This window comes from Paroedura picta, chromosome 6 (assembly GCF_049243985.1).
Source record: "Paroedura picta isolate Pp20150507F chromosome 6, Ppicta_v3.0, whole genome shotgun sequence".
NCBI classification, from domain to species: domain Eukaryota; kingdom Metazoa; phylum Chordata; class Lepidosauria; order Squamata; family Gekkonidae; genus Paroedura; species Paroedura picta.
In genome coordinates this window covers 19,700,251-19,713,301 of record NC_135374.1, presented here as the reverse complement: position 1 = coordinate 19,713,301, position 13,051 = coordinate 19,700,251, and the positions used below count along the sequence as shown (strand labels likewise).

At 42.2% G+C, this 13,051-nt stretch overlaps 1 protein-coding gene across 1 annotated transcript in view; it reads right to left on the bottom strand.

Moving 5' to 3' along the window:
- DDX10 (DEAD-box helicase 10) overlaps positions 1–13,051 on the bottom strand; it is a 206,895-nt gene that overhangs the window by 146,312 nt on the left and 47,532 nt on the right. Inside the window, exon 12 of the mRNA XM_077341610.1 lies at positions 398–486. Within this exon, the coding sequence (XP_077197725.1) occupies positions 398–486 (89 nt within the window). The remainder of the gene's footprint in view (positions 1–397; positions 487–13,051) is intronic.

The window sequence follows — 13,051 nt, the reverse complement described above, 5'->3', positions numbered from 1 at the left end:
TGAGACGAAGATCGTTTTCGAGCAGTTTATGTCCAAATTGTGTTGCTAATGTGGCAAACATCTGCTTTATTGGTTGTTGTTTCTTTTTTAAGTCTGAACTTTTTAGGTGTATGTCTTATGGACTTATAGCAACCCTGTGGCGTTTTCAAGGCAAGAGACTTTCAGAGGTGAGTTGATAAAGCCTCCCTCGGCATCACAACCCTTGTATTCCTTAGAAGTCTCCCACCCAAATATGAGCCAGGGCTGACCCTGTTTAGCTTCTGAGATCTTTCAAAGTATTTCCATTTCCAACTGTAAATAAAGCAGCACTGTTTGTGCAGCTCAAATGAAATCAGCAAAAAACTGTAGACTCTTACATGGCACTTTTAACATTTATAATAGAGATAATAGCACTTACAGGGCATATTCAGCCACAGGTAGCTTGAATACATCAAATACTTCTTTGTTCTTCATTAGGTAGATGGATCGCAGATAGGAAACAAAACACTAAAGGGGAAAAAAGGGAAAGAAATTACTTTGAACATTAAAAAGTCCCTTGAATCTGAAACAGATAAAGTGATCCAGAATGTTGAACGACTGAAATTTGTGCATTGTATTTTAGGTAAAAATAATTAAGAAGAAGAAGAAGAGTTGGTTCTTATATGCCGCTTTTCCCTACCCGAAGGAGGCTCAAAGCGGCTTACAGTCGCCTTCCCAATCCTCTCCCCACAACAGACACCCTGTGAGGTGGGTGAGGCTGAGAGAGCCCTGATATCACTGCTCGGTCAGAACAGTTTTATCAGTGCCGTGACGAGCCCAAGGTCCCCCAGCTGGCTGCATGTGGGGGAGCGCAGAATCGAACCCGGCATGCCAGATTAGAAGTCTGCACTCCTAACCACTACACCAAACTGGCTCTCTTAAGATTGAAATAGATCACAATCATTTGTTGTCTGTCAAATCAAGAGATTATCTCCTCTTCTCTAACTCTTTTGGTTTCCACAAGGCTGGTTCAATCTTTCCAGTGCCCAAACACTTTCTCTTGAGATACCAGTACTCATCTTCAGTTTTTAACTGACAAAGTTTCTACAATAAAATCAGAGTCCAGGAGCACCTTTAAGACCAACAAAGATTTATTCAAGGCATGAGCTTTCAAGTGCAAGCAGTCTTCATCAGACACACGGCTACTCATCTGAAGGTTTCTACAGATCTAAACACATTAGATCAGGGTTCTCTGCACTCTTCAGAACTAATTCCCTGATTTAATAGGTAAGGAAATTTACTCTCTTTAGAAAATCTGTCTCCTTTCCTTGGTCCAAACGGGAGTCTCTGTATAACTACCCACTTGCCAACTTTCCCCAGTTCTCCTATCTGTGTTAAATGGCTCTCAGTTAAGGCTGATTTCCGAAACTATTCAGGATGGTGAAGAGGACCTCTACAATCTGGAAAGAATGGGTGACAATGTGGCAAATGAAATTAAACGTTGTTAGAATCATAGAATTATAAAGTTGGAAGGAAACACATGGGTCATCTGGTCCAACCCCCTGCGCTATGTAGGACACTCACAATCCTATCACTCATCCACTGTAACCTGCCACCCTCTCCAGGCTAAACAGACTAAGTTCCCCCAACCTTTCTGTGAAGTGCCCCTTGCCTTCCTCGATAGGTGACCCTTCTTCTTTACCTCTTTTTCAGGTGCTCTGCTGGAAACACCCACCAACAATACCATTCAGGAACACGTGTTCAGGTAAGTTTGCTTTATTCACCGTGTCACACTCTTCAATTCTGTCTCTATTCCACGTCTAAGCCTCTCCAAACCTCTCCACCCTTGTGGTCCTTATATCCCCTCAAGCTCCGCCCTTCCAAACTTTCAAAAAAACCCGCCCCACTCCACATTTTCTGTTTGGGGCGTTTCCTTTTTCCCTTCCCAAACCAGCGCATTCCCCGGCTTCATCCCCGTGCAGCTATCCCCCGTGCCCCCGTAATCCCCGCCCAGACACTTTCTTCATACGTCTTGGTCTCCAAACCCTTCACCATCTTTGTTGCCCTCCTCTGGCCATGCTCCAGTTTGTCCAGTTTGTCAACATCCCTCTTCAACTGGGGTGCCCGGAACTGAACACAGTATTCCAAGTGAGGCCAAACCAGAGCAGAGTAAAGCGGTACCATCACCTCCCGTGATCTGGACACGATACTCCGTTTGATACAGCCCAAAATCCCATTTGCCTTTTTAGCCACCAAGTCACACTGCTGACTCATGTTCAATGCATGGTCTACTAACATCCTTTTCACACATGATACTGCCAAGACAAGTCCCCCCCATCCTATATTGGTGTGTTTGGTTTTTCCTACCTAAATGCAGAACTTTACAGTTGTACCATTGTTTGATTTCTTATTGAAACTGGCAAAAAAAAGATGGATGACTGCCATTTATGACAAAAAAAACAAGTTACTACAGAGGAACTGATCAACTACAATTCGGATTACCCAATCCAGTAATTTTAAACCATGCCTGCAACCCAGGGACAGACCTTCTCCTACTCTGACCCTCACTTATGCCTGCTTGCCTTCCAGCCCACCTTACCTGCCTGTGTTTCCTCCTACTGACTGTGTCCTTTCCCTGATGGTGCTGGGTGATGTGCGCAGAAAGGAACCTCACCAGCATATGCACCCGGAGAGCCACCATTCCTTCCTTGGCAACCCGTAACTGGGGAGCTCTGCCGCAGTGGACCTTGCCAAGAATTCTATGCCCTAGCACAGGGGTAGTCAACCTGTGGTCCTCCAGATGTTCATGGACTACAATTCCCATGAGCCACTGCCAGCAAACAATGGCAGGGGCTCATGGGGATTGTAGTCCATGCACATCTGGAGGACCACAGGTTGACAACCCCTGCCCTAGCACCCCCAGGGTATACTGACACCAGCCCTGATGCAATCATATGCACTCTTACTTGAGTGTAAGCACCACAAATATTACATGGCATTCACCACCATACATCCCTAACATAAGATTTCCTCCTAGGATCTACTTCTGGTATTTCAAAGTTTCTTTAGTGTCTCTGGTTAATTCACGGGATTAAACCCTCACTGAACTTTTTTTCAGGCTTCTCCGATCGCTTTTCAAAAATGACCCTCTTTCTTCCATATATCTTAAAACTGAGGCTGTCTGCTTCCTTGAAAACCATTTTAAACACTTAATAGAACTTGTGATATGAAATTCTTTTGCCCTTAAAACCTAGCTGCTGAAACAACACCACCAGCCACTGTACAAACAGCTTTTGCTAGAAGTTTCATATTACCCAGGCTGCAATAAAACACTGGAAAATCACTGCTATAAAATGGAATAACCTGCTGCTACCAGCATGCCCTTTCGTTTGGCTGGTAGCTCAAGTGTATCATTCATTAAATCATACTGTTTATGTTTCCACTGCACCGTTCTGTAATTTTTGTTTTGGGAAGTGCCAGGGAGGAAAAATTGTTTTATAGGTATATTTACTGATTCATTTTTTGGAATTCTCATTTCATCTCCCATTCTCCAAAATCCATTATGGAAATCTATTACTATACAATTTTTTTTTAAAGATTGAAATATGCAGAGCAAAGAAAATCTACTAAGCAATTGGGTTATTTTATATAAATCTTTACGGATTTTATTTTCACACATATACACACCTTTTCATTTGAGAGCAAAAAAATCATGCTGTGTGCATGATGAATCGGTTGCATTAATTACTATACTCTGAGTTGCACATAATGATCAGCTAAGAGCTGTTTATATAGTAAGGGCAGAAAGATGTGTACGGACTACTGAAATACACACCGCAAGACTCTCAACCAACAGCTGAATATGTATGCTTTTATCTATACTCCCAGCAATGACACATAATGGAAAACAGTGGATTTATTAGATATCACAACAGAATGCGTTGGGAAGGAACCACTATTTGAAATTTGTAAGGCAAGTTCAGACCAAAGTTTTTTTTCTGTACAGGTTTAATGGAAAACTGAGAAATACCTAATTCTCTCACTAGCCTAACTTTCTCCCAGGCTCATTCACACAGCTGCAAACCTCAGTTTGGCATTATGTTTGAACCAGGCAGCATGGTACGAAAACAATTCAATGACAGCGCAGTATAGCTAAATGCCATTAAATTTCTCACACACTAAGGGAAGCGCAAAATACAAAATAAAACCAGCACTAGAGAACTAGCATCTCATTTATTTATTATTTATTCACTTCATTTACTTTCTCCCCAATGGGAGCCCAAAGCAGCTTTCAATGCTCCTCTCCTGCATTTTATCCTCACACAACTCTGTGTGGCAGATGAGGCTGAGCGTGTGCGACTGGCCCAAGATGCAATGAACAGTTTCAAGTCCCACCCACTAGGAGCCTCAGCCAATCACTTTCAAATGGTGGACTGGACTGTTAAAAGGGGGGAGGGGGAGCATGGCAGTTTAACTGCTGGCCAAGAACTGAGTTGGGGGGCTGTTAGATTTTGGTGGGAGAAGGGTTAGAAAGCGAGTCCAATGGGGAATTTAGGTATTCGGAAGATGGGGTTCCTGTCAAAAGCAGTTAAAAGCCTGCTGTTCTGTATTTCAACTCTCAATCAGTCAAACAAGAAACCTGCTTCAAAGCTGCCAAGTATTGGCAGGCTCCAGCTGGCCACGAACTTTGTTACTGTAATACTGAGAAGGCTGAAGTAAAGGAAAACAATGACACAACCAAGTCCTAGATACCGTGAGAAGAAAAACACATTCCGAGTTTCTCCCAGCATGGGGAAGAGAGCCTATGTATAAATTTCTAAAAACTTCCCAACGTGTGAGGGAGAACGTACCCAAGCTTGGCTCTCTTTTCCCAGCATAGAATTGGGTGCACCTAGCACTTCTCTCTACATATATAGAAAAAGGAATCATCTGACAATAAAGAACCAATCAGAAACAAGCATATGTAATGCAAAACTCACGCGTGTGTAGTAAATTCTTTGCTACCCTGTAATTTTGTAATCCATCACAGACGGGACATGAGTAGAGTTACCAAATATGGAAAAAACCTATAACAGTAATATGGAGACCATCATCTTCCTTGTGTCAAACTGAAGGCTATGTCTGTTTTGGTAGACAGTTTTCTTCTTGTTTCCAAAGCAAAATTAATTTTTTACTCTTTGCTATTCGGAGCTCTCACTTTCTTTCTTCTTTTTGAGCTGGAGGGGTGAAGAGCATCTTTACGTGCAACGATATCATTGGAAATAAGCCTGTTTCTTGGCTGCTTTCATTCAGCTTACTGTGTAGTTCCATCAAGCCAATAATCCCCTCTTAATAGGCCCAGCGGGAGGCAGCTTGACTTCAAGTATTGCCCTCGTTGAGGACCAGAAGGCTAAACAGCTCCAAAGCCTCCTTTTTCATACTAAAAGAATGGGATGCAGCAGAAGTTTGTAGGATGCGAGATTTAAGTCCCTGGTTTCTAGGTCTGAAGATGGGATATCCTTATACAAGGTCACCAAGCGAGCTTCTATGACTTTTAACAGGAATTCCAAATTCTATGAATAAGAATATGAACCTCAGTTTTCCAATCCTTGTCCAACACTCTACGATGCCATGCTGGCTTCCTAGTGCTTTGCTATTTCTTCCCAAAATGTCATATTTAAGAGGTGTCATTTTATATCATTTCTCCATGGTAACAAACTATTTCTGGAATCCTGCAAATTTTCATGGAGGGGCTACATCTCAAAAGACAGCCCCAACTGCAGTGCCTAACACTTTCCTTTACAGGATCGTGGGCAGAAGACTTTAAACGTCCAACAGCAAGTTATGATAGATAGATCAAGCTCAGTTAGATGACCCAGTAAAAATGTGCATAAGACAGCTTGATGCCAACATAAGATCCTGGCTATATTCCCATCTTGATACTTTCGCAGTTACAAAATTTCAGACACGATTTTAAAAGTGTATGACCAGTATTGAGTACAAATCTAGCTCTAGCAACCAGTATTGTAAACTTAATACTTTAATGCTACTTAAAAAAAAAAGAGAGAAACATTTGTATTTTCATGGTATGGTACACTAGACACTATTTCTTTCAAACCTGCATACACAATAAAGTATGTGTTTGTGTGTTTAATGTCCCTACTATAACCAAAGTTGAAGCAATAAAGCTTGATTGAATTCACAATTCAATTTGGTCATTCCACTGCAATATCTCTAACAATGCCGCGGGGTCTGGTGACAAAGTGATGGATATGTATGACTTTAATATCTAGAACTGTTACAGATACAAGAGATCTAGAAGAGGCAGTAAATATTCCTTTTCCTGCCGCTCCATTCTCATGTGAGAGAAACTAGCAAGATATGATTAACACAACATTATTCCATCTTCAACCTCTTTTAACCACAGTTAAGGAGAGTGGGAAGTATTCCCTGTCTACAATCTCTTCCTTAAGGAACCTACCTCCTAGCCTTAACTGCAGCTAGAGGGGCACACCTATGCCAATTTTGGCTAAGGTCGAACAGTTCTCCACTTAACCAGAATTCTTTAACCAGCTGGTAAACTGCAGCTTGGACAAACTCCTCGACCACACTTAGGGCAGGGGAGAAAACTAAGTTCCAAGGAAGGGAATGTTTAATCTTATGGCCCATTCCCCAACAGGGCTGTGCTAGTTTTGTGGACCATTACGGACCAGGATTCACAAAGTTCCTTGGTTGCATGAAAAGACTTTTGCAGGTGGACTAAAAGTTGCTTTTGTTCTCCAGACTGCAGTCCCTTGAGCTGCATGGGACGCCATCTCTGATGCTCTCCAACGTACTTAAATTTGGAGCCGTCGATTAATGGGGGGAGCCAACAGTATCCTCACAGCTCAGCCATCGTCCTTATGGTCATTAAAATGCTCCAGTTTGCAGTCTTGTATACAAACGTTCCCCCTTCAAGGATCGCTGTCTTGTTGTAGCAAGGGGGCTTGCGTAGCTCAGTGAAGCTATGAGCTATGCAGTGCAGGGCCACCCAAGACGGACAGGTCATAGCTGAGAGCTCTGACAAAAGGTGATCCACTGGAGAAGGAAATGGCAAACCACTCCAGTATCTTTGCCATGAAAACCCAATGGACAAGTTCAAAAGACAAAACGATATGACGCTGGCAGATGAGCCCCTCGGGCCGGAAGGTGTCCAATATGCTACAGGGGATGAGCAGACGGCTAGTACGAGTAGCGCCAGAATGAATGACGCGGCTGGGCCAAAGCCGAAAGGACGCTCAGTTGTGGAAGTAACTGGTGGCGAAAAGACAGTCCGATGCTGTAAAGATTTTTATTCCATAGGAACCTGAATCAAGGCAAGCTGGATGTGGTTAAACAAGAGATGACAAGACTGAACATCGACATTTTAGGAATCAGTGAACTAAAATGGACAGGAATGGGTGAATTTAATTCAGATGACCATCAGGTATACTACTGTGGACAAGAATCTCGCAGAAGAAATGGAGTAGCCTTCATAATCAATAAGAGAGTAGGAAAAGCAGTCTTGGGATACAATCCCCAAAATGACAGAATGATCTCAGTTAGAATCCAAGGCAAACCATTCAACATCACAGTAATCCAGGTCTATGCCCCAACCACTGCTGCTGAAGAGGATGAAGTTGACCAGTTCTACGAAGCCCTACAACACCTTCTAGAAGCAACGCCAAAAAAATGATGTGCTTATCATCATGGGCGATTGGAATGCTAAAGTAGGAAGCCAAAAGACAACCAGGATAACAGGCAAGTTTGGCCTTGGAGTACAAAATGAAGCAGGGCACAGGCTGGTAGAATTTTGTCAAGGGAATACAACGGTCATAGCAAACACTCTTTTCCAGCAATCCAAGAGACTCTACACATGGACATCACCAAACGGTCAACATAGAAATCAGATTGACTATGTGCTCTGCAGCCAAAGATGGAGAAGTTCTATACAGTCAGTAAAAACAAGACCAAGCGCTGATTGTGGTTCAGATCATCAGCTTCTTGTTTCAAAATTTAGGCTTAAATTGAAGAAAGTAGGGAAAAGCCCTAGGCCACTCAGGTATGAACTAAATCATATTCCCGATGAATATACAGTCGAGGTGACAAATAGATTTAAGGAATTAGATCTGATAGACAGAGTGCCTGAAGAACTATGGACGGAGGTTTGCAACATTGTACAAGAGGTAGCAACTAAAACCATCCCAAAGAAAAAGAAATGCAAGAAATCAAAATGGCTGTCTGAGGAAGCTTTACAAATAGCTAAGGAGAGAAGGGAAGTGAAAGGCAAGGGAGAAAGAGAAAGATACACCCAACTGAATGCAGAATTCCAGAGAAAAGCTAGAAGAGATAAGAATGCCTTCTTAAATGAACAGTGCAAACAAATAGAAGAAAACAATAGAATGGGGAGGACCAGAGATCTTTTCAAGAAAATTAGAGATATGAAGAGAACGTTTCATGCAAAGATGTTTATGATAAGGGACCAAAATGGTAGGGACCTCACAGAAGCAGAAGAGATTAAAAAAAGGTGGCAAAATTATACAAAAGAACTATACAAGAACGAGCTTAACATCCCTGATAAACACAAAAGGGTAGTTACTGACCTGGAACCAGACATCTTGGAATGTGAAGTCAAATGGGCCTTAGGAAGTCTGAGCAACAATAAAGCTAGTGGTGGTGACAGCATTCCAGTTGAACTATTCAAAATCTTAAAAGACAATGCAGTAAAAGTGCTACACTCAATATGCCAGCAAATTTGGAAAACTCAGCAATGGCCACAGGATGGGAAAAGGTCAGTTTACATTTCAATCCCAATAAAGGGCAATGCCAAAGAATGTTCAAACTACCGCACCATTGCACTCATTTCTCATGCTAGCAAAGTTATGCTCAAAATCCTACAAGCTAGGCTCCAGCAATATGTGGACCAAGAACTTCCAGAAGTACAGGCAGGATTTCGAAGAGGCAGAGGAACTAGAGATCAAATTGCCAACATACGCTGGATCATGGAGAAAGCTAGGGAGTTACAGAAGAACATCTACTTCTGCTTCATTGACTATGCAAAAGCCTTTGATTGTGTGGAGCACAGCAAATTGTGGCAAGTTCTTAAAGAGATGGGAATACCAGAGCATCTTATTTGTCTCTTGAGAAACTTATATGCAGGCCAAGAAGCAACAGTGAGAAATGAACATGGAATCACTGATTGGTTCAAAATTGAGAAAGGAGTTCGGCAAGGCTGTATACTGTGGCCTGGCCTATTTAACTTGTATGCGGAGCACATCATGAGAAAGGCGGGGTTAGAGGAGTGACGAATTGGGATTAAGATTGCAGGGAGAAATATCAACAACCTCAGATATGCAGATGATACCACTCTAATGGCAGAAAGTGAAGAGGAACTAAAAAGCCTGTTGATGAGGGTGAAGGAGGAGAGTGCAAAAGTTGGCTTGAAATTCAACATCAAGAAAACGAAGATCATGGCATCCGGCCCTTTCAATTCCTGGCAAATAGATGGGGAAGAAATGGAGATAGTGACAGATTTTTATTTTCCTGGGCTCCAAGATCACTGTAGATGGTGACTGCAGCAAAGAAATTAAAAGACGCTTGCTCCTGGGGAGGAAAGCTATGGCAAATCTAGACAGCATCCTAAAAAGCAGAGACATCACCCTGCCAACAAAAGTGCGTTTAGTCAAGGCTATGGAATTCCCAGTTGCGATGTATGGCTGCGAAAGTTGGACCATAAGGAAGGCCGAGCGTCAAAGAATTGAGGCTTTTGAACTCTGGTGCTGGAGAAGACTCTTGCGAGTCCCTTGGACTGCAAGGCGAACAAACCGGTCAGTCCTAGAGGAGATCAGCCCTGACTGCTCCTTAGAAGGCCAGATCCTGAAGATGAAACTCAAACACTTTGGCCACCTCATGAGAAGGAAGGACTCCCTGGAGAAGATCCTAATGCTGGGAGCGATCGAGGGCAAAAGAAGAAGGGGATGACAGAGAATGAGGTGGCTGGATGGAGTCACTGAAGCAGTAGGTACAAACTTAAATGGACTCTGGGGAATGGAAGAGGACAGGAAGGCCTGGAGGATCATTGTCCATGGGGTCGTGATGGGTTGGACACGACTTCGCACCTAACAACAACAACAAATACAAATGTTTGCTTAAACATTGTACACTACCATTCATAAACAAGATATCTCTAATTAGAGTCTAACAGGCAGCTTTTTAATTGGGGAAGGGAGCTTTTTTCAGAATTGGAAGGAACAAAGAGAGGCTACAGAAAACATGCATTCCTCCATACCCAGCACTGGCATTTCAGCAATCCCTTACCACTCCTCCAACTGTTTTTAAACTAATCCATCGCTCGCCAAAAGGACGAGTGAGAATAGATGGCAGGAGCAAGCCAAGAAGCAGACAACCACCCCACCCAACCAGCTGCACACAGCAATTTTCAGCATGCACATCGGGACTCACAGGCTTGCAGCCAGACTTAAGATAAGCAAACAAGGGACTCCTTAAAGTTTAGAAAACAGAAGGAGGCATCAGCATGGTCCAGATTGCCCATAAATGCATGAGGAAAAATATGGGCTGGTGCCATCAGCGAGTTCCTTCCTTTAACCTAAGTGTTTAGATACTGCCCATAAGCCCAGTTGGACAGAATGGAAGCAGGCTGTAATTTCACATTTGTCATGCAGCAATAAAAAAGATTTCTTTAATACAGCAATAAAAACTGGATTTTCAGGGCCAGTTCACTGCAAGGTCTGTCAGCTGCAAGGAAAGCCCTTGTTGGAACTCATTCCATCACCATCTTGAAACTTTCACTTTTTCGACTCCATTCAATTTAATTTTCTTTTCAGACAATGGCTTAAAAGGAGGAAAGTGCTTTTTCTCTTCTTTTTTTTAAACCAAATTACTTCTTCTTTGTCCTGTCCTGCTGGACAAAGTGCTTTTTCTCTTCATCATCTTTTTTTTTTTAACCAAATTACTCCTCCTTTGTTCTGTCCTGCTGTGGCCAAGCAATCCTTGGACAGGCTTAGCTGACAAATCTACAAAATACAACGGTGGGCTTTTGCAAAAAGCATCCAGACCCACACACCCTACCAAATCACAACCTTTGAAAGACTATGTCCTGTCAACGGAAATATCTGCTCTACCTTTTAAATTCTAGTAAGATCATAAATACAGGACTTTCAACCCAGTCAGCAATCTGGCACTTGTCATAAAGGCATCATTTATCTTTAGAGGTATTATTATTTTACATGTCTACACTGTCCTCACCTAGCTAGTTCATCATCACCATCATTATTAGCCCAATTTTCAAGACTGGGGAACAGAAGCAGAGAAATTAAATGAATTTCTACTCTGCCCCGTCATCATGTCATGAGGTGAGTTAGAACTCCAAACTATCTATTGCAGTTTTTATTAGTCTTTTTTTTTAAGCGGTTAACAGTCAAAGAAATCTTACAGAACTATACTAAGTAATCAGAAAAGTAAGAGGCCTACACTGCTGTTTTTCATTGGCTGCTTCTATGTGGTAAACATTTCTGTGTCTCTAACTTATCATATCTGAATAGTGAACCTTTTGTTGGTAATTTATCATATTTAAAGTCTGCCCTTTCTCCAAGGTTGCTGTAGAAACAGATTCTTTCATATGTACCTTCACAGAAATCCTCAAGGGCTTCTTACACTAAGAGATAAGTGATTGATCCACAGTTATCTAGCAAGCATCCTTGCTGAATGGGGATCGGGAACCAAGATCTCCACAAAGCTTAATACTCCATCTGCTGCAGTGGTTCCCATCCCTTTCTTCTGAATATACCTTCATATGTTAAGATGTCACACATGTATACATGTGTAACAGCTTTTGTCAACTGGGAAAGTGTATTCAGGCAACAAAAAAGAAATATCTGTCAAGAAAGAGTATCAGACAAAAGTTTCTGTACACTGACTTGTCAGAAAGCCTCATGCATTTCTGCCATGATTATATCTCTGCTGCGATTTAGTGTGCCCATCTAGACTGACCTGTATGTCCTGATGTAACCCAGGTGCTTTAGCTTGACACCCCAAGGTTGATTTCTTCTTGTTGTATTTTATGCATACCAACCTCCCCAAACATTCCTCACCTCCTCTCCCTTATTGCCCTCTATTTCCCTCCTCATTTGGTTCCTTTAGCTCCCACATCTTCCCGTCCCTTGATGCATGGACTGTTATCTCCAAATTATGACTTCTTTTGAACTGTGCCTGGTTCAAGTAGCCAGAGGAAGAGAAGTCCCCTCAAGCCTGTATATCTCCTACCCTATACTTTGTGAGTCAATTTTGACTATGCTTTCAACATAGATGCTTGCATTTCTAACAAAGAAACTTTATTCAAGGAGCTTGCTTATTTAGAATTTGAAGTCTCTCCTTTGACTATGTCAAAAATAAATGGGCTGGATCCAGACTACATGTTTGACTAGCAGAAAGTACTTCCATAGCAGAAAAAGAACATTCCTGTCTCCTTCGATCCCATTAAAGTCCACCAATTTCAATAAAATTCTGGTGTTGAGGAACAGGGGACACTCAGAAAAGGGATGTGAGGGAAATCAGAAGTCTTCAGCAGGAAGGGAGAAGTCATACCTCTCCTTCTATTAGCACAAGATTTTGTTGGGACCCAACACAACCTGAGAATCCATCACAAAGAAAAGCTGCCCAGTGGCAGACTGTTACAGGTTCTGATCAATATATTAGTCACACACTCTCCAGTTCTGAGAAGAATATCAGGCTCAACTGAAACAGTAAAGTGTTCTTGGATTCACCTGCTGCATGCTGCAAATGAGAGGGAGCTACATAACTCTACGCTCCATTGAGACAAATAAATTATTTGGATCCTGTCTGGAATTTCTGCTGGGGTGGCGGTAGCCAATTTGTCCCTCCAGCATTTTCCAGGAACAGGTTTCTTCATCACTCAAGAACAGCATTTCAAGCAGCATTTTTTAAAATACCAGGGACATGAAGAAATCAGTGAAAGTTGACCCTCCTCTCTATAGCCCAAGAAATTCCAGGTAAGATCCATGTACACTCTTTCCTCACGTCTCATGGGAACACATGCAGTTCTCCCATCCACCTTTTA